The following is a 23,832-nucleotide window of genomic DNA, read 5'->3' as shown; positions in this document are numbered from 1 at the left end:
CAAAAACAGTTTCACTGTAAAAAAAAAAAATCGCGCCAAGTCCACGTTCATAAGACTATTAAGAAAAAAAAATTTCTTATTTCTTTACAAAAAGATATAAAATAAACAAATAAAAAAATTCAAGTAACCGATTTGATTGTATTTGATTTTCGGAAATTAAAAAAAAATTTTATAGTAAATTTGAAAATTAAAAAAAAAATTTTGGAACGTACTTGGTGAGCGTCATTGTGTATTTCAATTTTTTTATAGTCCTAATAAATAGATTTTACGAATTTCATTAAAAGTAAAATATTTTGCAACCACGCACACTAAATTTTTTTCTGAACCAGATGAACTTTGAGCAGTAATTATTTCTTCATTATTCAGTTCTATTCTATTCGTGTTTGAAGAGGTAGATGGTCTGGCAATACTTTGTGAATATTGTATGCATTCTCTTCTTTCCGCTTCACGCTGCTTCAATTTGTCTCTGTTCTGCTCCCTGTATCGTTTTTGACGTTCTTTTTTATTATTATTTACTCTAAAAAAAATATATAAGTGTTAAAAGAAGCTTAAATAAAAATTAGTATATTCTGGTACTATTAGATTAATAAAATCTTACATAAAATTAATAGTATGTCTTGTGTTTAACTAATCTTGGTGATTTACAGTTTCAATAATAATATTTTGTGACCCCTGAGATGATTGTTGGGTTCTGAAATATTTATAAAAAACATGTTATTAAAATATACAGAAAAATTTAAATTGGCTTCAATGTATTAGTAAACTTAAGAATCTTAACTAGTTATTTCAATATATTACTAAAGATCGTAAATTATAAATATCAATAATGAATGTTTCACTATAAATTCCACTATGATTAGAAAAATTAATTAATTTTTTAATGTTCATATTAATAACAAATAAGAAAAACATTCGTGCGCTGCACGCCATCAGCTGATTTTGAAATACAATCCTGTCAGTCTTAATAAATTTATTCTCTAAGCAATTGTTTTAATGCATTAATTCCAATAAGAATGAAATTAAAATTAATAATTAATTTAAAAACATCATATGCAATGAAATTTATGTGAATTTTAATCTACCAAGAGAGTAGATTTTACATTTACTGGCGCTCAAAACACACCAAATATACGCGTGCTTAATGCACAGATAAATGCATACTTTAATTACAGAAATATAATTAACTTACTGATGACTTGATAGTGTGTCATAGTGTGATTTTGCTTTCTTTGCCGGAGGCTGATCACTTTCACTCTCTAAATTATCACGGTCAGACATTTTATTATCAGAAAAATAATTTGGTTTCAAGTAAAACACAGGTTATGTGTACTGTAGTAAACAACACTGTATACACTACGGAGTATACACTATAGGTATCCGAGCTTAGTGTAGCGAGAGAGATGGCTTAACGCCGGATCGAGTGGGAGAGAATCGCACAGTCGATTGCGCATGGCGACGCGTTGCCACACCGTCCACACTACTGCATATAGACTGTATTTATATATACTATCATATAGCGTGGCGACGCGTCGCCACGGCATGCGTCGCCACGCCAGAAATCGGTTTTACGTGCGGCTATAGATGTTTCACATCAAAATCTTTCTCAAAATTAAAATTTTTTTTTTTAAGTCCAAAAAAAATTTTTAATTTGACGTAAAATGTTTTTTTGCTTTTCTGCATGTTTAATACAAAAATATATTGGTTCATTTTTTTCGGGAATCATTTTATTTTTGTATGAAACGTGCAGAAATGCAAAAAAAAATTTTTCTCCAAACTAAAAATTTTTTTTGGACAAAAAAAAATTAAATTTTCAAAAAAATTTTAATTTTGAGAAAAATTTTTTTTGTATTTCTCAACATTTCAGGTAAAAATAAGTTAATTCCCGAAAAAAAAAATCTTACTAAACGCTCTTATGGCATCCGAGGTGGGTCCCGGGAGCCATAAGGTCGTATAAAATTTTTTTTCTGCATTTCCGCACATTTCAGACGAAAATTCGTCGATTCCCGAAAAAAATTATTTTATACGCACCGATAGCTTTTTACCGGGGCCTTTTGCCGGTATACGCCTTTATGGTGTCTGGAACGCGACATATAAACTTTTGAATGAAAGATATTTTCTGACTCAATTTGTCAAGCTGATTCAGAAAATGGGTGAATTTTTTACAAGTTGCGCTATAAGGACGACTGCGATAGTTAAATTATTATGAAATCTACTAATAATGATATTAGTATTATTATTATTATTATTATTATTATTATTTATTATTCTTTGGATAAAATTTACATTGAAAATAGAACTCAGTGGAGCTGTTTTCACTATGTCTTTAGTTCACCCCGACTTTTACAGCTTAAACGGTTCTGATATTTCGACTCGGGATATATTATTACTCCAAAATCTACACCTGCAATGATTTAGAATTCCATTTTTTTTATTTCTGTGTGTGTGTGTGTGTGTGTGTGTGTGTGTGTGTGTGTGCGTAAGTATGTAAACCTCATAATTTTTTAACGGTTGAACCGATTTCATCGCGGTTGGTGCCATTCGAAAGGGCTTCGCCAAACTTAGATTTCCTGTTAATTTGAACCGATTCGGACCAATAGATTTTGAGAAATTTGGAGAAATCTCAAAAAAAATAGGAAAAAAAATTTTTTCAGAAGTGGTTTTTTTGGGATAACTTTTAAACGGCTCTACTGATCGATTCCAAAAACTAATCAGCTCTCAACCTTAAAAACCACGTCGACCGCCGCCAATCCGGTTAAAATTGGTTGATTCGTTCGAGAGATATCGTGAACGAAAGAAAACCGAAAAGTGTTTTTTCGGAGTTACTCTGAAATTTCTAGTTTGGCCAATTAAAACTTAAAAATTCTTTATGAAGCTTAAAAAACTGCGTAGAATGCCGCCAACCGCGTAAAAATCGGTTCTTTCATTCAAAAGTTATTGCGGTTTGAAAATCCAAAAAATAGTGTACTATGAAACCTCTACCAAACGTTTGAGCTCAAAAGCATAGAAAAGGTATCTTTTTGAGCTCGGAGAGCTCAAAACAACATAAAGATTGTATTTTTGAGCTCGAAAAGCTCAAAAAAAACGGCCAGGTTTTAGCGGAATTAGCGGGAAGTTGCAGGGATGGCATTTAGGGTCATCCGTTTTCCTAATTTTTTTGTTTAAAATATAATATTTATGAATAGAACTTAGATTTATAAAAATGCAGGTGTAGTTTGTCAAAAATTAAGTGAATTTCATGCATTATTTAAGTAAAGTAAGCTTGTAAAATATATAAATATATAAATTCAAAAAAAAATCTTTTATTTAGAAAAAAATTAATAACTTGATGAGAAATAAAAAAAATGGAATTCTAAATCATTGCAGGTGTGGATTTTGAAGTAATAAAGACTTGCATCTTTTTATTCTTCCTAATTTTTAACTTCCCGCTAAAAATCTCAGATTTTCAAAAATCGGGAAGTTATTGTTTTTACCCCGTTTGGCAAAAATCGAGTTTTCATCAGATCTCGACGTTTGAAGGTCACAGGAAGCTTCCCTGACTACCCCCGCGATGTTGTCACTATGTCTGTATGTATGTATGTGTGTGTGTGTGTGTGTGTGTGTGTGTGTGTGTGTGTGTGACTATGTGACTCGCTTATAACTTTTGAACGGTTGAACCGATTTCATCGCGGTTGGTGCCATTCGAAAGGGCTACGCTGAACTTAGATTTCCTGAGAATTTGAACCGATTCGGACCGATAGATTTTAAGAAATCTTGAAAAATCTTAAAAAAAATAAGAAAAAAATCATTTTTGAAAGTAGTTTTTTTGGAATATCTTTTAAACGGCTCTATCGATCAACTTCAAAAACTAATCCGCCCTTAAGCTTGAAAACCACGCCGATCGGCGTCAACCCGATCAAAATCGGTTGATTCGTTCGAGAGATAGCGTGAACGAAAGAAAACCGAAAACCGAAAAGTGTTTTTTCACATAACTTCGTCATTTCTTCTCGGATCACTTTTGATGACATAGCATAATTTATAGAGCTTAAAAACCGCGTCGATTGCCGCCAAAAACGTAGAAATCGGTTAATTAGTTCAAAAGATATCGTCAATAAAAGATTTGAAAACAAGTGTTTTTAAAATCACTGCGACATTTTTAACTTCCCACTAACAAAATCGAAGATTTTCAAAAATTAGGAAGTTATTGTTTTCACCCTGTTTTGAAAAATCGAGTTTTCATCAGATCTCGACGTTTTAAGGTCATAGGAAGCTTCCCTGACTACCCTCGCGATGTTGTCACTGTGTCTATATGTATATATATATATATATATATATATTTTTTTTTTTTTTTTTTTTTATAAAAAGGTAAGAAAAAATATCTTTAAAAAACACCGGTATCTTTAACTCTGCCGCCCATCTTCCGGCAGATATCGATAGTCGGTAGTGTGGAGATTTTACCCACTAAAAACATTCCTCTTCCCCTCTCCCCTAGATGGTACGGGGAGGACTGGATTGGAACCGCGTTAGCATTACTTCAATCCAGTCGTGCTGCGTCTCACGACGCCTACTCCTGGCTACTGGTCCCTTTCTGCGATTTTGTCTTTCAGGAGGTGCTGTGCATAAACTGCAACAGCTGACCAGTTTTCCTCTTGTTTGATCATATAGGTCACCAGGCTTGAGGGGGAGAGCCTGATGCCTATGATCTCTTCAGTGTTTCTTCTGTAGTCCTTCCATCGAGCACACTCGAAGAATGTGTGTTCGGAGTCGTCGATTTTATCCGGGCAGTATTTGCACGTTGGTGTGCTGTGCAAACCCATCTTGAAAAGATAGGCATTGAACTGCCCATGTCCCGTCAATAGCTGGGTCAGGAAAAAGTCCGTATCCCCGTGCTTCCGAGAGAGCCAGACGTTGATGTTTGGGATCAGGCGCGCCGTCCATCTGCCCGTCCCTCCCGATGTCCATCGGTCCTGCCACTCTTGCTGCGTTTCCGCCTTTATCCTCGTTCTTGCGTCCTTCATGTTATCATCACTGTTTTTAGCGTCATAGAGTTTTGCTCTTTCGAACGCTAATAGGTCGATGGGCGCGGCTCCTGCAATGACCAATACAGCCGCTTCGGAAACTGTGCGGTAGGCGCAGGCAACCCTGAGAGCGCCTCGCCGCTGTACTGCTGCGATCTTTCGCCGGTAGGTCTTCTGCTTTAATATGTCTGCCCATATCTCCGCTCCATAAAGCAGTACCGAGTGGACTGCTTCTAGAAGAACTCTTCTCTTTTTTGTTCTTGGTCCCATGGTGTTGGTCATAATTCGTGCTAGGCTAGACACAGTCTTGCTGGCTTTCTTGCATGCACTGTCGAGGTGTTCACGGAAAGATAGTTTCTCGTCTATCATTACCCCTAGATACCGCAGGGCCCGTTTTGACGTCAGCGTTGTTCCTCCCATGTCCATAGCGAATGGTTTTGGAAACCATTTTTGACGGGTCAAAACGACCATCTCGGTTTTCTGTTTGGCGAGTTTCAGGTGATGCTTATCGAGCCAAGTCTCGACGGTGTCGATGGTTTCCCGAACTAGCAGTTCGGCCTCTTCCACGCTGTCCGCCACTATAGTGGCTGCAACGTCGTCTGCAAAGCCTGTTAGCTCTACTTGCTCTGGCAACGGGATTTCAAGAAGCTCGTCGTAGTCTGCGTTCCATAGATCAGGCCCCATTATTGAGCCTTGCGGCACGCCAGCCGTTATGGCGTATTCTTGTGGGCCTTCAGTAGTTTCCACTATTAGCTTTCTATCGTCAAGGTAGTTGTCGACTAGTGCCAGATTTTCTGGCTCCGCGTCAAACTTGTGCTCCAGAGCGTCTAAAATGTCTCCCCAATTTGCGCTGTTAAATGCGTTTTTGACATCTAGCGTGAGGAGAAGACATACTTTACGAGCTTTGAGGCTACCAGACCATGCTTGTGTTGCTGTCTTTATGACTTTCTTGATCGCTCCGACTGTCGAATGACCTTTCCGGAAGCCATGCTGGTTGGTGGCAAAACCTCCAGCACGGTCGATGTCGTCGCGAAGTCTCCCTTGTATGAGCTTCTCGAGCAGTTTTCCAGCAATGTCTAGCATACAGAGTGGTCTAAAGGACGAAGATGTTATGGGGGTTCCCTTACCTTTGTCTAAGAGAACCAATCTCTGCCGTTTCCAGACCGCGGAAAAGGTGCCAGTTGCCAAGCATGCGTTGTAGGTGTTCAGGAGTAAGTCTGGGTATTCCAGGGCTATAATCTTGATCACCGATGCCGGGATGCCATCAGGTCCAGGTGCCTTTCCTGTTTTGAGTGACTTGGCCGCGTCTTGTAGTTCCTTAGTTGTGAAGGGCGTTACTTCGTTGTTTTTAGTGTAGTGTTTCTTCTCCCGCGGCGGGTGTTTGGGGAAAAGCTCCGCTACGATGCTATCCATTAAGGCTGGAGACTTCGGCGCCTCTGGTGAAGCCTTTCCAAGTCGTTTGGCGACAATTTGGTAGGCTTTACCCCAGATGTCATTGTCGAGATCGTTGCAGATCTCTTTCCACAACTTTGCTTTACTTGCTTTGATGGCTCGATTTAGCATCTTTTTGGCCTGCTTGTACTCTTTTGAATACAAGTCCTGGCTTGGGGAGCGTTTGGCGGCTCTCGTTGCGCGGCGACGTAGTTGATGGCACATTTTGCGAAGTTCCGCTATGTCTGTTGACCACCAGTACGCCGGCCTGCGAAAACTCCGGTTTTTCAACCGCGGCATAGAGGCGTCACATGCGGCGGAAATCTCCTTCATCGTATTTAGTACTGTCCTTTCTGTCTCGCTGCAAGTATCCGGAGTCGGGTTGTTCTGAAGGGTAGACCAGCTCCGTGCAAGTGAAGCTCGCAGTGCCTCTGGATCAAGCTTCCTGACATTCCACTTTCGCTTAGAAAGGTCGTGTTGTGGTACCGGAGCAGATGCCAATCCAACGTTAAATGTCACGAACTGGTGATCACTGCCACTGTATTTTTCGGATACTGTCCAGTTTTCAATCATGTTGGCAATTTTTGGAGTCGCCAACGAAATGTCGAGGATGGACTCTTGGTACCCCGGTCTTCTGAAAGTCGTGGTGCTCCCAGTATTTAGCACTATGAGGTCGAGTCTAGCCACGACGTCAGCGACCTCGTTGCCTCTGGTGTCGGAAAAATCAGCGCCCCATTCAGCCGATTTAGCATTGAAGTCACCAGCTACGATAACTTCGCCGTCGAACTTAGTGACCGCATCTTCTATATTTGCGAGTTTCTGTCGGAACACCCTAATCCCTTCGTTAGGTGAGAGATAGACGCTCATGAAGTAGGTTGTGGGGGTTTGAATCCAGACAAAACCTGCTCCACCTCCGCTGTTGTTGACGGTAACGTTCTCTGTGTTCACAATCCAAATTGCTGCCGTGCCCGTTTCGTCTGCGAACCATGTTTTACCTTCGATGTTTAGATATTGCTCGCAGATAAAGCAGACGTCAATTTTATCTTCGAAAACACGCTGGCGCAGCAGGTTTTGCGCCAAGGCGCACCTATTCAGGTTGCCTTGTAGTATGCGTGTCATTTCTGACCTTTCATGGCTTCTGCAAGTGCTTTGCGGAATGCCTTACACGCTCCAGTGCCAGAAATATGGCATAGACTATCCTGGGCATCTTTGTCCGAAGCACAAAGGAAGCATTTTAACTTCTCCGTGCAGTTTACGGCCTTGTGGTTCTCTCCGCCACATTTGTAGCAGCACCTGCTTCTGTCTGGTCCCGCACACTGACGTGTTTGATGTCCATAACCAAGACATTTAAAACAACGTGTTACTTTTACTACTGGGCGTATACGACAGTTCACCAAACCGATCCGTATACGGGCCTTGTCAAGGGCCTTAATCGCATTGGGCTCGTCTAGTTCGCAGAAGGCTGCCCGATTACCTCGTGGTGTGGGTTTTGTCAAATTTACCCGTTTGACCTCCAGGTTGTCAGTGAATTCACGTTTGAGTGCTTCACGGACTTCGCTCTCGGTAGAGATTTCATCTAAGTCGAGGATCTCGATCGTTGTTGTTGGTGTTAGCGTCTTGACTGTGCCGATGTTTGCAGTGGCTGCCCTTACTGCATCGGTGAATGCCTTGCTGTCTTCGGACTTTCGAGCCATTTCAAGGAGAACGCCTCCGTGTTTCGTCTTTTAATAGACCTTATGTCTACGCCCGTCTCGACAGGGCTTACCTTGGCCTTGATTTCCTTCAGGAGATCGGCGTATGTTCGCCCTTCAGCTGGTTGGACTAGGACAGCTTTAGTTCTTGTCTTCTTCCTCCTTGGTTTCTTGGAGCCACCGCTGTTTGGCTGGTCTTGGGCTGTAGCAGTTTGAGTCACTGGCTCCTGTTCTTTCTTTTTCTTGTTTTGCCGAGTCACTTTGGTCCAGGTATCATCCCGGGCTGTCTTTTTCTGTGCTGGCTTGTCAATATCTGAGGAAGGGCTGGGCGTGGACAGCGGCCTCTTCTTGTTGCCATCTCCTTGCTGTGGTAATTTCTTAGGAGTGGTCAGAGGTGGCTGTGATGTGTTGTTCAGACTAGGCGCTGTTTGAGTCGTTGACGCCGACTTCGTTGGTGATTTGTTGGCCAGCCTATATGTCGTACTAATAGACGAAACCAATTTTCTGATCTCATGGTGGAGATTCTTTTTGTCTTTTATGAAGTCGGCTAACTCATCAATCTTGTTGCCGAGCCTCTCCATTGGTGACTGTTGGCCGGTGACGGTCGGTAGAGAGTTCATTCTACCTCGGTGGGTTTGATTAGTGGCAGGAGCAAAAGGTCCTCCACTTTTTGAAGGAATGTTGCTCAGCTGTCCGTTCTCTGCCATCTGGGCTGATTTCGTACTCCCTGTAACCTTGCTAGCATTGCTAGACAGCAGAGCCATGGGGTCTACTCCACTGTTCAAACGGTCGCTTGATAACGACAAGTTTAGGCCCGTTTGCACGCCTTCTCTCGCCGGCACTGAGGTATCCATCCTCTGTACTGTAAACGATGTTTGAAAATCTTCTGACATTTCCATATCATCTTTTGCTAGGTTTTGGTCCACCCCGAGTATTCTGTTTCCTCGGTACCCGACGCATCTGACGTGCAGATATGCCGGGCATTCCCCTATCCGCCACCTGAGGAGGCGCCCGATGCGGGACCCAGCAAGCCCGACACGGGATATATATATATATATATGTGTGTGTGTGTGTGTGTGTGTGTGTGTGTGTGTGTGTGTGTGTGTGTGTGTGTAGTCGTTAAAAGAATTTCAATAGAAAATAGCAATATATGTATATTATCCGATCAAAAATTAATTTAGAAAAAATGAAAATAAAAAGAGCTAAATAAAATTTACAAATTAAAAAATCTATGTAATTAAGTATTGATTAATTATAAGAACATAAAATCAAAATATTACACATACATATAGAGCAAATATACTCTCAATAGTTGGATCTTTTTTCAACACTACCTTTTTTTTTATAATATTATAAATTACCATGAATAATTTTTAAGAGGTTAATAAATTAATTTCTCTATTACTATTGTTATTATTAAAATTTTTAACTTCCCGCTAAGAAAATCGAAGATTTTCAAAAATCGGGAAGTTATTGTTTTCACCCCGTTTTGCAAAAATCGAGTTTTCATCAGATCTCGACGTTTGAAGGTCACAGGAAGCTTCCCTGACTATCCCCGCGAGGTTGTCACGGTTTCTGTATGTGTGTGTGTGTGTGTGTGTGTGTGTGTGTGTGTGTGTGTGTGTGTGTGTGTGTGTGTGTGTGAAAGTATGTGAACCGCTTATAACTTTTGAACGGCTTGACCGATTTCATCGCGGTTGGTGCCATTCGAAAGGGCTTGACCAAACTTAGATTTTGAAAACTATTTGGACCGATTCAGATCAATAGATTTTGAGAAATCTTCAAAAAACTGAAAAAAAACATTTTTTTCAAATGTGGTTTTTTTGGAATAACTTTTAAACGGCTTAAAGGTTCAATTCCAAAAACTAATCAACTCTTAACCTCAAAAAACCACGTCGATCACCACCAGTCCGGTCAAAATCGGTTGATTCGTTCGGGAGATATCGTGAACGAAAGAAAACCGAAAAAAGTGTTTTTTCGGAATAACTCCAAAATTTCTAGCGCGATCAATTCAAAATTTGAGATCTTTGTGAGGCTTGAAAAACTGCGTCGAATGCTTCTAACCGCGTAAAAATCGGTTTATTCATTCAAAAGTTATTGCGGTTTAAAAATTCAAGAAATAGTGTCTTATCGAATCTCTATCAGACTTTTGAGCTCGAAGTGCTTTAAAGCATAGAAAAGCAATCTTTTTGAGCTCGGAGAGCTCAAAATAACCCATAAATTGTATTTTTGAGCTCGAAGAGCTCAAAAACGTCATTGGTGCAATTTTAAGCGCCTAAGTATGGAATTAGCGGGAAGTTGCAGGGATGGCCTTCAGGGTCAACCGTTTTCCTAATTTTTTTTTTTATTTTTATTGATTATACAACGTTCTAGTTATTAAAAAAAAAAAAATTAAATGCAAGTCTAAATTTATTAAAAAAAATTAGGAAAACGGTTGACCCTGAAGGCCATCCCTGCAACTTCCCGCTAATTCCATACTTAGGCGCTTAAAATTGCACCAATGACGTTTTTGAGCTCTTCGAGCTCAAAAATACAATTTATGGGTTATTTTGAGCTCTCCAAGTTCAAAGAGATTGTTTTCCTATGCTTTTGAGCTTTTGAGCTCAAAAGTCTGATAGGGATTTGATGACACTATTTTTTGAATTTTTAAACCGCAATAACTTTTGAATGAATAAACCGATTTTCATGCGGTTGGCAGCATTCGACGCAGTTTTTCAAGCCTCATAAAGAATCTTAAATTTTGAATTGATCACGCTAAAAATTTCGGAGTTATTCCGAAAACACACACACACACACACACACACACATACATACAGACACCGTGACAACCTCGCGGGGATAGTCAGGGAAGCTTCCTGTGACCTTCAAACGTCGAGATCTGATGAAAACTCGGTTTTTGCAAAACGGGGTAAAAACAATAACTTCCCGATTTTTGAAAATCTTCGAAGTTAAAAAAGGTAAGTACTCAATTTCAAATTTTTTCATTTAAAAGTGTTGATTAGAGGACTCGTAAAAGTTTTATTTCCAAAATTTCATCGGGAAAAAAAATCGTATTTCATTTACAAATACGTGCAGTTGTGAGGATTTAAAAAAAGAACAACTTCTATTTTTTTAATTTTTCAAAATCGACTTCCTCGCTGAGATATCGATTTTTAAAATTTTCAATTGTCGATTGGCGGCCAAGTTCACAGTCATTAAAAATTACACTTATTACATTTATAATTGTACAAATATCTATTATTACTGCATAAAAAGCACTAAATAACTATCATCATTTTTCTATTATAATTTAAATTTGATTATGCAACCGCGGACAAATGATGTTAACAATGATCTGCACTGCGGCTGCTAGTTTATAATATATATACCCTGATAGCCACCTTTCCTATAACTTACTGTCAATCTACGTCCGCAATTTGAAGCAAACTTGACAGAAAGAGTTGGCAAAGCGAGCGATTACCTATTAGTTACCTATAATTTACTCTGCAAATAGACGTCAAAACTTGCTGTACAAGTATTTCCGTCAAATTGTAGCAAAGTTGAAAGAAAATTTAACTACAAGTTTGATTGTTAACTTGTATCCAAGTTGCGGCCGTAGATTTCCGTCAATTTGCTTACAACTGTTGTTGAGTGAAGAATTACCGCCAACTTGATGTATAAATTAACCGTAACTGCTGGAAGTCAACACTTACTGAGAAAGCGCTGGCTATTAGGGTACACCCATAGTGCATGCAATGAGACCCTTTTTTATATCAGAAATCTGAATTATCGGTAGTAAAATGAGATGATAATATACAACAAATAAGTTTGTTTTAACAATACAAAAAAAAATTTTAAAGTAACTCAGTTATTATTACAACAAATGTATATGTACTTACGTTGTTGATTAATGAGGACGGTAATAAAAAAAAAGTTTATTAATAATAGGTTTATTAAGTCACTGTGTTTTAAGTTCAACAACCACTTGGAAGATGTCACCCATGCGCAATAAGAGGAACAACAGTAATAGATGAATGAACACATTCTAATAAAAAACGTAGTCAGTTTCAATGGATCCTCAAGTCTCAATTATTTTTTTTACTTCTTCAATAAAGTCTTTTTTTTCTGAGGTTAGATAGAGCTTTAGTCACACGATAATAACAATAGTAATAATTATAACAATTAAAATAATAATAATGATAATAATAATAATAATAACAATGTCTACAGAATAAGTCGTTTACTAGTGGTTCATAAGCAAAGCAATATAAAAAAGCAGTAATGGCGACACTTCTCAAAGCTATCACTGTCTCTACTATGCCGATTCATATGAAAATGTGATTTAGTAAACTATTGACTGTAATCAATCCAGGTATATATATTTTAAACAATTATTCAATCATACAGTTTTCTATTTAACAATTGTTTTGATTAATTTATTCATCTGACAAAGTATAAATGAAGTGTGATGATTTTTATTTAGCCACAATTCAAATTATTATAAATATACATTAATCAACTGTTATATTATTATCAATAAATTATTGATCTATTTAATATATAACTTCTGTAACCGATAAATTAACCAAATACTTACATTATCTTGATGCATAGGGGTTACTACAAGTTGAGTGCCTGTTTGGCAATGGAAATGAATGAAAGAAATCAACGGTATAAAGTGAAGACATGGACATCCGATATAATTATTATTGCGATGATAATTATTTGCTGACAAGGCCGACCACCGATAAATCGTAGTGATCGGTGAGTCAGGTGAATAACATCCAAGATTTATATCTAAGTAATGAGCGAGACTCGGCATCACCTTCGTTCCGTTTCGGATTTGTACGCGGCTGATGAAATAGAAGTATTACTTCTAGAAGAAATACGTGATTTAGAACCACCACCATCAGCTTATTCACGACCTGAGGATATACAAGACTTCGAAATTGGTAATTATTTTTTTTATTTTCTTAATGATACTTGTATTATGAATATTATTATATTAATGATACTTGCATTATGAATATTTATTTATTAACTATGAACTGTATGATTATAGCAGGAAGTAGGACAGGGGGAGCAATTAGCTCCCAATCGTCTGAGTTGGATTCACCTGGAGTCCACTCAACTGTTCATTCGTGGGACTCTCACGCTAATTATCATGGCCCTTATGGAATACATCCACATGGCTCTTCCTCAAATGCACTGCCATGGCTTGATTCTAACCATTTGGTTCTTTACTGCGATGTACAGGGTCATCTCAAAACGTCAACAGGTTTCATCAGACTTTTATTGCTCGTATGTTCTTATTTATTTTATTAAAACATAATAAATATGATATTGTTTGTTAGTTACTAATTTTTTATTACCAATTCTTTTTTCTTTTTAGATAACATCAGTAGCATGCCTGGCAACACTATGTAGCTCAGGTACTGCCAATGTCAGTCTCTTTATGCTGCCTCTTGTCGGAAGATTGAGATTTATTATTTTCGTAGCAGTTTTTTGTTTATTAGTCACCACTGTGCTCCTCTTCCTTGACATCTCACATATTATATATATGTTTCCGTTCAACTGGGCCAAGTTGGTAAGCATAAAATAAAAATAAATAAACTATTTATTATTTTAGTGACTATAAAGTCAAAAGTGCTTTACAGTCACTAAAATGATTTTTATTCAACATTCTACTCTTATTACAAGTGTGCAATTAATATTTTTTATATTCATTAAAATTAATTTTTGCTTAAATGTTTCAAGCTTCCAAATTGATAAACATATATTGTAGAAAAAATTATAATCGTCTGTCGATATATAGAAAAAAAAAATTAAAAAAACGGTTCACCCTAAAAGCCATCCCTGCAACTTCCCGCTAATTCCATACCTGGGCGCTTAAAATTGTACTTATGACATTTTTGAGATTTTTAAGCTCAAAATATAATTTATGTGATATTTTGAGCTCACTGAGTTTAAAGAGATAATATTTCTATGCATTTGAGCTCTCCCAGCTCAAAAGTCTGATAGTCTGAAGTTTCATAGAACACTATTTTTGTAATTTTCAAACCGCAATAACTTTTGAATGGATCAACCGATTTTCACTCGGTTGGTGGCATTCGATGCAGTTTTATCATCCTCATAAGTTATTTTCAGGTTTTAATTGATCGAACCAAAAATTTCGGAGTAATCCCGAAAAAACACTTTTTTCGGTTTTCTTTCGTTCACGATATCTCTCGAACGAATCAACCGATTTCGACCAGCTTGGTGGCGATCGACGTGGTTTTTTAAGGTTAAGAGCTGATTAGTTTTTGGAATTGAACCATCAAGCCGTTTAAAAGTTATTCCAAAAAAAACCACATTTGAAAAAATTTTTTTTCTTAGTTTTTTTAAGATTTCTAAAAATCTACTGATCCGAATCGGTCCAAATTATACTCGAAATCTAAGTTTGGCCAAGCCCTTTTAAATGGCACCAACCGCGATAAAATCGAATCAGCCGTTCAAAAGTTATAAGCGTTTCACATGCTTTCACACACACACACACACACACACACACACACACACACACACACACACACACACACACACACACACACACACACCAGATGGAAGGGTGGAACGAAGAAGTATTGCCTGGTGGCGACCCTAGACATCAGAAATGCCTTCAACTCCGCCAATTGGGAATGCATCATGCAGGCCCTCCAAGAGAAGAATGTACCAGAATACCTTCTTAAGATCGTAGCAAGCTACTTTGAAAACAGGGTCCTGAAGTATGACACGAAGAACGGTCCAAGGGAGTATGCTATTTCTGGAGGTGTACCACAAGGTTCAGTTCTAGGCCCGCTCCTGTGGAATATTATGTATGACGGCCTATTAAGACTAACTCTGCCAAGAAACGTCAAACTCGTAGCATATGCAGACGACGTAGCCGTAGTGATCGTTGCCAAACATCTTGACGAGATAAACCATGTGTTCGATCTCACTTTCGAGCGCGTTAACCGGTGGATGGACGCAGTGAACCTGCAACTGGCGCAACACAAAACTGAGGCAGTGCTTATTACCAGCAGGAAAGTGGTAGAGACAATTAAGCTGAAAGTCGCCGAACAAGAAATCACATCACAACCTTATATTCGATATTTAGGAGTGATGCTTGATGCCCGACTCAACTTTAAGCAGCAGGTAGAACACGTCAGTGCCAAGGCGTCAGCAGTGGGAACAAGTCTAGCACGACTGATGCCGAACATCGGAGGGCCAAAGCAGAGCAGAAGGGTACTGTTATCATCTGTAGTCACATCGGTGCTTACATATGGTATATCTATTTGGACCAACGCTCTCGAGATGCAAGAATCATGGAGGAAGGCTGGACCAGTATACCGACGGTGTGCCTTAAGAGTCGCCAGCGCCTTCCGCACAATATCCGAGGAAGCAGTGTGCGTTATTTCCGGAACTCTGCCTCTCAGAGTCCTCGCTGAGGAAAGACGGAACCTTTATCATCGTAAAAGGTCAACTACACTAAGCGCTGAAGAGCTCAGAACTGAAGAACGGCAAAACAGCTTCGACCGATGGCAGCTCCAGTGGGACGCTGCAGAAAAAGGAAGATGGACGTATCGTCTTATACCGAGGATCGACGACTGGCTGAACCGGAGTCATGGAGAGGTTAACTACTACCTTACGCAGATGTTGTCAGGACACGGCTGCTTCCGAGCCTATCTTCACCGCTTTAAGCACGACGATTCTCCGGAGTGCCCATCCTGCCCAGGTGTCGCTGAAGACGTGGAGCACGTGATCTTTGCATGTCCTCGTTTTAACCAACAGCGCGATGAATTAGAGAAGATTCTAAAAAAGAGAATTCAACCGGAGACAATAGTAGAAGAAATGCTGTCATCAGAAGCTGTCTGGAACGCCACGAGCACCTTTGCCACTGAAGTGCTTACAGAGTTGCGGTCCATCGAGAGAAAAAGAGCAGAAAACAGAAACTAGAAGGGAGATAGAAATAAAAAACATCTTAGCCACCAGAAGGAAGAGCGGCAGCTAATTCCTCCCCCCGCGAAGAAATGCCTTACGGCGGTACCATGGGGGATCAGAGGATAGAAGAGAAAGGGGTTTAGGGTTTAGTGGGTAGGGGCGTTAGTGTCGAGTTAGTATGACGCTGCGTCGAGTCGCCACATATCCAGGCCAAACAGCTATGCCTAGAATCCGTAAAAAGGATTCCCCCCCCTACAAAAAACACACACACACACACACACACACACACACACACACACACACACACACATACATACATACATTCCAAGAGAAGAATGTACCAGAATACCTGCTTAAGATCGTAGCAAGCTACTTTGAAAACAGGGTCCTGAAGTATGACACGAAGAACGGTCCGAGGGAGTATGATATTACTGGAGGGGTACCACAAGGTTCAGTTCTAGGCCCGCTCCTGTGGAACATTATGTATGACGGTCTATTAAGACTAACTCTGCCAAGAAACGTCAAACTCGTAGCATATGCAGATGACGTAGCCGTAGTGATCGTTGCCAAACACCTTGACGAGATAAATCATATGTTCGATCTCACTTTTGAGCACGTTAACCGGTGGATGGACGCAGTGAACCTGCAACTGGCGCAACACAAGACTGAGGCAGTACTTATTACCAGCAGAAAAGTGGTACAGACCATTAAGCTGAAAGTCGGCGAACAAGAAATCACATCACAACCTTATATCCGATATTTGGGAGTGATGCTTGATGCCCGACTCAACTTCAAGCAGCAAGTGGAACATGTCAGTGCCAAAGCGTCAGTAGTGAAGGCTAGTCTCGCACGACTGATGCCGAACGTCGGAGGCCCAAAACAGAGCAGGAGGCTATTATTGTCATCAGTAGTCACATCGGTGCTCACTTACGGAATATCCATTTGGGCCGACGCATTAAAGACGCAAGATTCATGGAGAAAGGCTGAACCAGTATATCGACTGAGTGCCCTACGAGTAGCTAGCGCCTTCCGCACAATATCAGAGGAAGCAGTGTGTGTTATTTCCGGTACTCTGCCTCTCAGAGTCCTAGCTGAGGAAAGACGGAACCTATATCAACGAAAAAGGTCAACCACACTGAGCCCTGAAGGACTTAGAAGGGAATAACGGCAACACAGCATCGCAAGATGGCAACAAGACTGGAATGCTTCAGAGAAAGGTCGGTGGACGTACCGTCTCATACCTCGGATTGATGTGTGGTTCAACCGGAGTCACGGTGAGATCAACTATTATTTAACGCAGATGTTATCAGGACACGGATGTTACCGGAAGTATCTTCACCGCTTTAAGCACGATGATACCCCATCCTGTCCTGCCCGTCCTGTCCAGGGGTCAATGAAGATGCGGAGCATGTTTTCTTTGTGTGTCCACGTTTCAACCAACAGCGCGATGAGTTGGGGAAGATTCTGAAAAAGAGAACCCAACCTGAGTCAATAGTAGAAGCAATGTTGTCGTCAGAAGCTGCCTGGAACGCCACAAGCACTTTTGCTACAAAAGTGCTTACCGAGTTGCGATCCACTGAGAGGAAAAGAGCGAAAGACAGAATCTAGCGGCAGCTAATTCCTCCCCCCGCGAAGAAATGCCTTACGGTGGTACCATGGGGGATCAGAGGATAGAAGAGAAAGGGGTTTAGGGTTTAGTGGGTAGGGGCGTCAGCGTCGAGTTTTAGTATGACGCTGCGTCGAGTCGCCACATATCCAGGCCAAACAGCTATGCCTAGAATCCGTAAAAAGGATTCCCCCCCCCCTAAAAAAAAAAAAAAAAAACATTCATACATACATACATACATACATACATACATACATACATACATACATACAAACAAACAAACAAACAAACATACAAACAAACAAACAAACAAACAAACAAACAGACATAGTGACAACCTCGCGGGAGTAGTCAGGGAAGTTTACTAGGACCTCAAAACGTCGAGATCTGATGAAAACTCGATTTTCGAAAAACGGTGTAAAACCAATAACTTCCCGATTTTTGAAAATCTTCGATTTTCTTAGTGGAAAGTTGAAAATACTATTTATGGGTATTTTATGCTTTATATATCATATTTAAAAAATACTAGAACTCTTATATCAAGTTTCCAAGTATTAGAGAAGAATTTATCTACATAATTTTTACGGAGTCCAAAAAAAAAGAACTTCAAATTAAAATAATTGTTTCTTATTTAATTTCAGAATTTTTGGTTATTCACCAGTATTGGAGTATCATATATTATAGGATGTTGTTTATTGGGTTTGTCGATATGGGAGTATCATTTAAGTGGTTGGGTACCACATCGCACTCGTTCTCAACTCACAGCAGCTGCAGCATTAGCTTTATCTTGTGGATTTATCGCTTTTACCCTTTCATGGCGCCATGGACGTAAAGACATCAGTTGCAAGCCATCATTTTCACATGAAAATTCTCAAAGCCAGCTTTATAAACCTGTTGAATCTTCATCTTCAGGCGTAAGTGCTTAATTAGTTTAAAAAAAATACATATATAACTATTATCTTATTCAACTCATTAATATTAATATCATTGAAATGTAGCTTACTTCAAAGGATAGAGGTCCAAAACAACCACCACCGTGGATCACTAAAAATCAACGTTCTAAAAAAAACGTTGACACTGAATCAATTGCAACAAGCAAAGGCAATGGTAATTGTGATGAATATAAGCCCGGTGTGAGTAGAAAAGATCACTGGGCATCTGCAAGACAACATTTTTTACCACAAGATGATGATGAAATGCAGATCCAATCTCAGAACCAAGCTCATATAATGCAACGAGATGAAAGTGATCTTGAACGAAAACGTCGAAAAAGGAGAGATGATAGAGATGATCGATTGAGTGGTAATAATGGTGAAAATCATAAAGCTGATAATAGTGTAAATAAACCACGAAGGGTGCCACAGAAATTACCTCTGCAAACAATTGAGAGTCCACAACCACGTAAAAATGATGTTAGAACTTCGGAAAAAACATCGAAAACCAGTACTAATAGCGATCTTCAGAATTATGTTGCTGCAACAGTAAAATCGTGGGAACTTGAGACTGCTAAAGATTCAAAACAAGCTAAAGCAATGAAAGCTTCATTACTTGAAGCTTCTATGTGGTCAAAACAGTGGCAACAACCACCTGATAATGTTCAACCTTGTTCAAGTAAAACTATTGACCCATATTCGTTTGCTTAATACTCATTAAAGTGAATTCAATGACACGTCAAATGAACCGCCATGTATAGATAAATATATATGGGTCATTCCACCAAATAAGAACATTTTTACGGGGTGACCCTCGCGGATTATGTTTAAAATTTATGGAGGTGTTCTCTATAATAAGAAATAAATTCCCTACAAGTTTCAGCCCTTAACATGCAGCGGTTCTGGAGTTATGATTTTTTGAAATTTTGAAAAAAAATTTTTTGTAACTTTTTTATTAATTTTTCTGAAGAAGGAAGCTTTTTTATTAAAATCCACGAAAAATCTTATCTTGTGGGAAAAATGCTCAGCTTTTGAATGAAAATATCCATTTTATTATAAACACATCAGAAGACCCTTTGAAATCCAATTAAACTTTTGAACTTTTTTCAGATGTTGATACAGTTTTAATAAGAGCATATCGAATTTCATCATTTATCGGTAAAAGTGTGCAATGTCTGTGTACCCTTTACCGTTTTTGATAAAGAATATCGTACGTCTAACACATTTTTTTTGTCTAAATAATCATCATTCGTTATAAAAGTAAAATCAACGCCTGTAAAATTCTTGATTGCCCAGGAATTCAAATCTTGTGGTGCCAGTATATGTTTTTTATTTTCCATTTGTAATGAAGCTCTAGCAGCATGTCGTTTTACTGGACCTACAAGCCCATCGCATGGTCCTTTGCCATGGGCAGTCGCAAAAAAATGCCACTCAACGATGATTCTAAAGTCAGCATAATATTAAGATAAATTAGTAAATGTTTTTTTATTTTTAAATTGCTAAGGTGCTCCATCTGAGAAGTAAAAAATCCTTTCAATAACAGTAAATTTTTCTCTTAAAAAAGAAATCAATTGTTCTTGAAATAAATAAATCAAAACTGTGTTATGTTTAAGGCAATCTGAGATACCAACTAAGCCTAAATGCTTAATAGTATCATTTTCGTTTTAGTAAACCACCATTTGAAGTATAGTAGCTTGGTCATTATTTCAATGATAGCCTTGAGCAGCTTCCTGCACAACAAACGCAATTTTCTACCAAGTTAAAAACTACCTCTAATTCACCACTCTTCAAATTTAATTTCGCATTAGGGAAAACCGACTTTGTATTTTTACTATAAAGTCATGTTTTAAAAGTTTCTCAAGTTGCGTCGCTAAGGTATCAATAAAGTCATCGGAATCCGAAATAACGTTTACAATGGTACATCGATCGGTTGATATCCACATTTTAAATTCGATTTCATTTACATCAAATTCTTTAAACGATGAATGAAAATAATTAATGATTTCTTCATTGTTTGGACATCTATTACAACTTCTGAAGAAGCACGATTCCGTTGGATTATTACAAATCAATTTATTCAATAAATTTTTATAAATTGATTAAGTTTCCATAATCCAATCAGTATTTCTCGCAAATTTTGGAAAATTACATTCTAAATAAGAAAATGGAATCGTAGTTGTGAACGCCATCTGCATTGTATAAACTCAATTTTTTAACGAGCAGTTTGAAATTTTAAATATTTAACAGAAAATTATTTTACTATCCCGAATAATCGTATAACGCTTAGCCGATATAACGTTTAATTTAATTGTGATTGAACAAAAAATATGCACATCGTGAAAACCATATATTTTGTGTAAAAAACTCTGATCTTTCAGAAAAAAAAGTCAAATTGGATGTACCTTGCACCGCACACCGAGAAAAATCAATTTTTCCACTTTAATTGAATTTCAAAGGGTCTTTTGATGTGTTTATGATAAAATGGATATTTTCATTCAAAAGCTGAGAATTTTTCCGACAAGATAAGATTTTTCGTGGATTTTAATAAAAAAGTTTTCCTCATCAGAAAAATTAATAAAAAAGTTAAAAAAAATTTTTTTTCAAAATTTCAAAAAATCATAACTCCAGAACCGCTGCATATTAAGGGCTGAAACTTGTTGGGAATTTATTTCTTATTATAGAGAACACCTCCATAAATTTTAAACATAATCCGCGAGGGTCGCCCCGTAAAAAAGTTCTTATTTGATGGAATGACCCATATATGTGTATGTGAGTGTGTATATGTATAAATTTAAGAGCAGCGATCGTTTCAATTTTTTGCTGTAAAAACTAAAAACATAAATATTCGTTTCAATACGATTTTCAAAATTCAGTCTTTTAGTTAAGGTATCAACGTATTAAGTTATAAAAATAATTTTCCAATGGATGTCTAAGTGTATGAATGTTTAAATTTTCCTGTTCTACATTTTTCGAATATTTCAATAACTTTATAATGGTTTTTGTGGCAATCAACAAAGTTTATCGTAATTATAATTTTATATTTATTCTACAAATATTTTTAAAAAGTGTGTGAAAATTAAAATTTTTATTAAATTATTTTTTTTAAAAGTATCTAACTAAATATATTATCCGATACTAATAACGATAACTTTTTGTAATTGCCCCGAAAATCATTTTAAATGTTTATTTCATTCATTGTGACATCGCGAACATGAAGATTAAAAAAAAATTTTTTTACCTAACTCTGATTTTTGATATACTATGAAGTTTATATCATACAAGAACATTAAATTTAAAAAATTAATTTAATTGATCAATTTTTATTAATTAATTAAAATAAATTAATTCTTAATAAAAAAAAATGTCCGTAGACGTGATGAACTAACATCAACCATTCAAATGTACAGGTATTCGAAGTTGTATTTATATAAAATAAATGAATAAACTATCCATCGTAAAAAATTACAGTGAGTGTTTAATTCAATTTTTTTTAATGTATAATAGAACAATGGTTTACATATTACTTTACTTCATTCTTAAATTTAAAAAATTATTAAGGAAGAGGAAAGCATTGTTGACCAAAAACACCTGTGAACACCTTCCACGACATACCTTCTAACTATAATATGGAAGATTTGTTCATCTTTTATTTCAAGTAAACTAAAAAAAAAAAAAACATTGATAATTATTTGATGACTCAAATTTCATGATAGTTGAAGCTATAAAGAAAGTAATAACAATTAATGACGTAATTATTAAGTTGTCAAAATAGAAATCCTTTATTTCACGAACTATTTATAATAGAATGAGTGTTGGATTTATTATTGGGCAATATAATACATAAAATATTCAAACGTATCTCAAGCCTGTCCAATGGTATTATATTTTTGAATTATTTGACAATTTTTTAATATTATAATTTTAAAAAAAAACAAAAAATTACTAAAAAAATTTTGTAATAAAGCTTACTCTACCTCGTATAAAGAGTCGTGTAATAATTACAATCCGCCTGTTAAATAACGATCGTACTATACACTTCTTCATTTTGCTCATAACCTACATATAGTGACTTAATTGAACGTTCAAGTACAATTATAATTATTTGGAATTTTATGAACAGTAGAATTTATGTAGTTAAGTATATCTTACTTTTTACTCTTCATATAATACAAATTTGTTTTTCTCGATTTTTGTACACTCTATATTACTTCTTCATTTTATGCATTACTTTTTGGTCGTTAGGAGACTCGGTCCTACGTCCTATGATTATATCAATAAATTACATCATATTACATATTTATATTATAAGTGGTTTATGATAGCTGAAATGAGAAAAAAGTTATTCTTATACCCATTTTATCCGAATGTCTAGAAAACAACATTAGATTGTTGTTTCATATCTATAGATATTGTTTTTATTATATTTATTAGAAATCTAAAATCTAACTATTGCATTGGTCCTCATGACGGAACTTTTAAAAAATTTTGGTATATTCTGACTAAACTCGACGAGCTGAGTACAGAAAATACATATGGTTAGAAGTTTATATATATACAGGGTGTCCCAAAAGTCACGGACGCCATTGTAGCATCTGATGAAAAAAATAATTCTGAGACGAAAAGTCCTTAGCCATTTTTCAATTAACCGCATAGATAATTAATTATTAATTAAAAATAACGTCTCTTTATTTGTTAGAGAGAGAGCGCCAGTGTCCAGTAAAGTATGTGCCAAACAAAGACACAACTAACTGTATGACTAACTAGCTTCTATAGCTAACGTAGTCACACATATTTACTTACACATTCACACGTGCAAGCGTCTTCGTTTGGAACGCACTTGACTGGACACTAGTGCTCTCTCTCTCTCTCTCTAACGCATAAAAGGACGTTATTTTAATTAATAATTATTTATCTATGCGTCTGATTAAAAAATGGCTAAGGACTTTTCGTTTCAGAATTATTTTGTTTATCAGATGCTACAATGGCATCCGTTACTTCTGGGACACTCTGTATATATATATATATGCTATATATATATATATATATATATATATATATATATATATATATATATATACGAAAGAGAAAATTAGCGCGCGCTAAAAATTAAAAAAAAATCTGAAAATACCAAAAAAAATCGTAAAAATTACAGTTATAATATGGGAAAAAAATCTATTAAACACAATTATCAATGACTTGCAAGTACATTTTCATAGCTGGAATATGATCTTAGAATTCGAAAA

General features: G+C 37.1%; 1 protein-coding gene and 2 long non-coding RNA genes across 5 annotated transcripts; 1 reads left to right on the top strand and 2 right to left on the bottom strand.

The window, feature by feature from the left end:
* Nucleotides 1-259: 259 nt before the first annotated feature.
* LOC123266372 lies at nt 260-1,346 on the bottom strand. Its single transcript, XR_006509758.1, has 3 exons — nt 1,190-1,346; nt 599-691; nt 260-517 (listed from the first exon to the last, which is right to left on the bottom strand). It is a non-coding gene; the product is annotated as an uncharacterized LOC123266372 (long non-coding RNA).
* Nucleotides 1,347-12,120: 10,774 nt separating this feature from the next.
* LOC123265255 lies at nt 12,121-19,423 on the top strand. Of its 3 annotated transcripts, none has more exons than XM_044728938.1 (7): nt 12,121-12,225; nt 12,326-12,467; nt 12,710-13,047; nt 13,161-13,396; nt 13,488-13,682; nt 18,299-18,571; nt 18,656-19,423. In XM_044728938.1, exons 3-7 carry the CDS (start codon nt 12,900-12,902, stop codon nt 19,298-19,300), a joined length of 1,497 nt encoding a protein of 498 aa, XP_044584873.1. In that variant the 5' UTR covers nt 12,121-12,225; nt 12,326-12,467; nt 12,710-12,899; the 3' UTR covers nt 19,301-19,423. The 3 variants fall into 3 exon arrangements, with proteins under 3 accessions (XP_044584873.1, XP_044584871.1, XP_044584872.1); XM_044728936.1 differs by having other exon boundaries at nt 12,123-12,225; nt 13,158-13,396; XM_044728937.1 differs by lacking the exon at nt 12,121-12,225 and adding an exon at nt 12,239-12,261 and having other exon boundaries at nt 13,158-13,396.
* Nucleotides 19,424-22,044: 2,621 nt separating this feature from the next.
* Nucleotides 22,045-23,117, bottom strand: LOC123265531. The gene is made up of 3 exons (XR_006509584.1): nt 22,941-23,117; nt 22,564-22,849; nt 22,045-22,249 (listed from the first exon to the last, which is right to left on the bottom strand). It is a non-coding gene; the product is annotated as an uncharacterized LOC123265531 (long non-coding RNA).
* Between the last annotated feature and the right edge of the window lie 715 nt (nt 23,118-23,832).

Source organism: Cotesia glomerata, linkage group LG5, assembly GCF_020080835.1.
Source record: "Cotesia glomerata isolate CgM1 linkage group LG5, MPM_Cglom_v2.3, whole genome shotgun sequence".
NCBI classification, from domain to species: domain Eukaryota; kingdom Metazoa; phylum Arthropoda; class Insecta; order Hymenoptera; family Braconidae; genus Cotesia; species Cotesia glomerata.
Note: the sequence above shows the minus strand (reverse complement) of the source record. Positions and strands in the feature narration are given on the sequence as shown.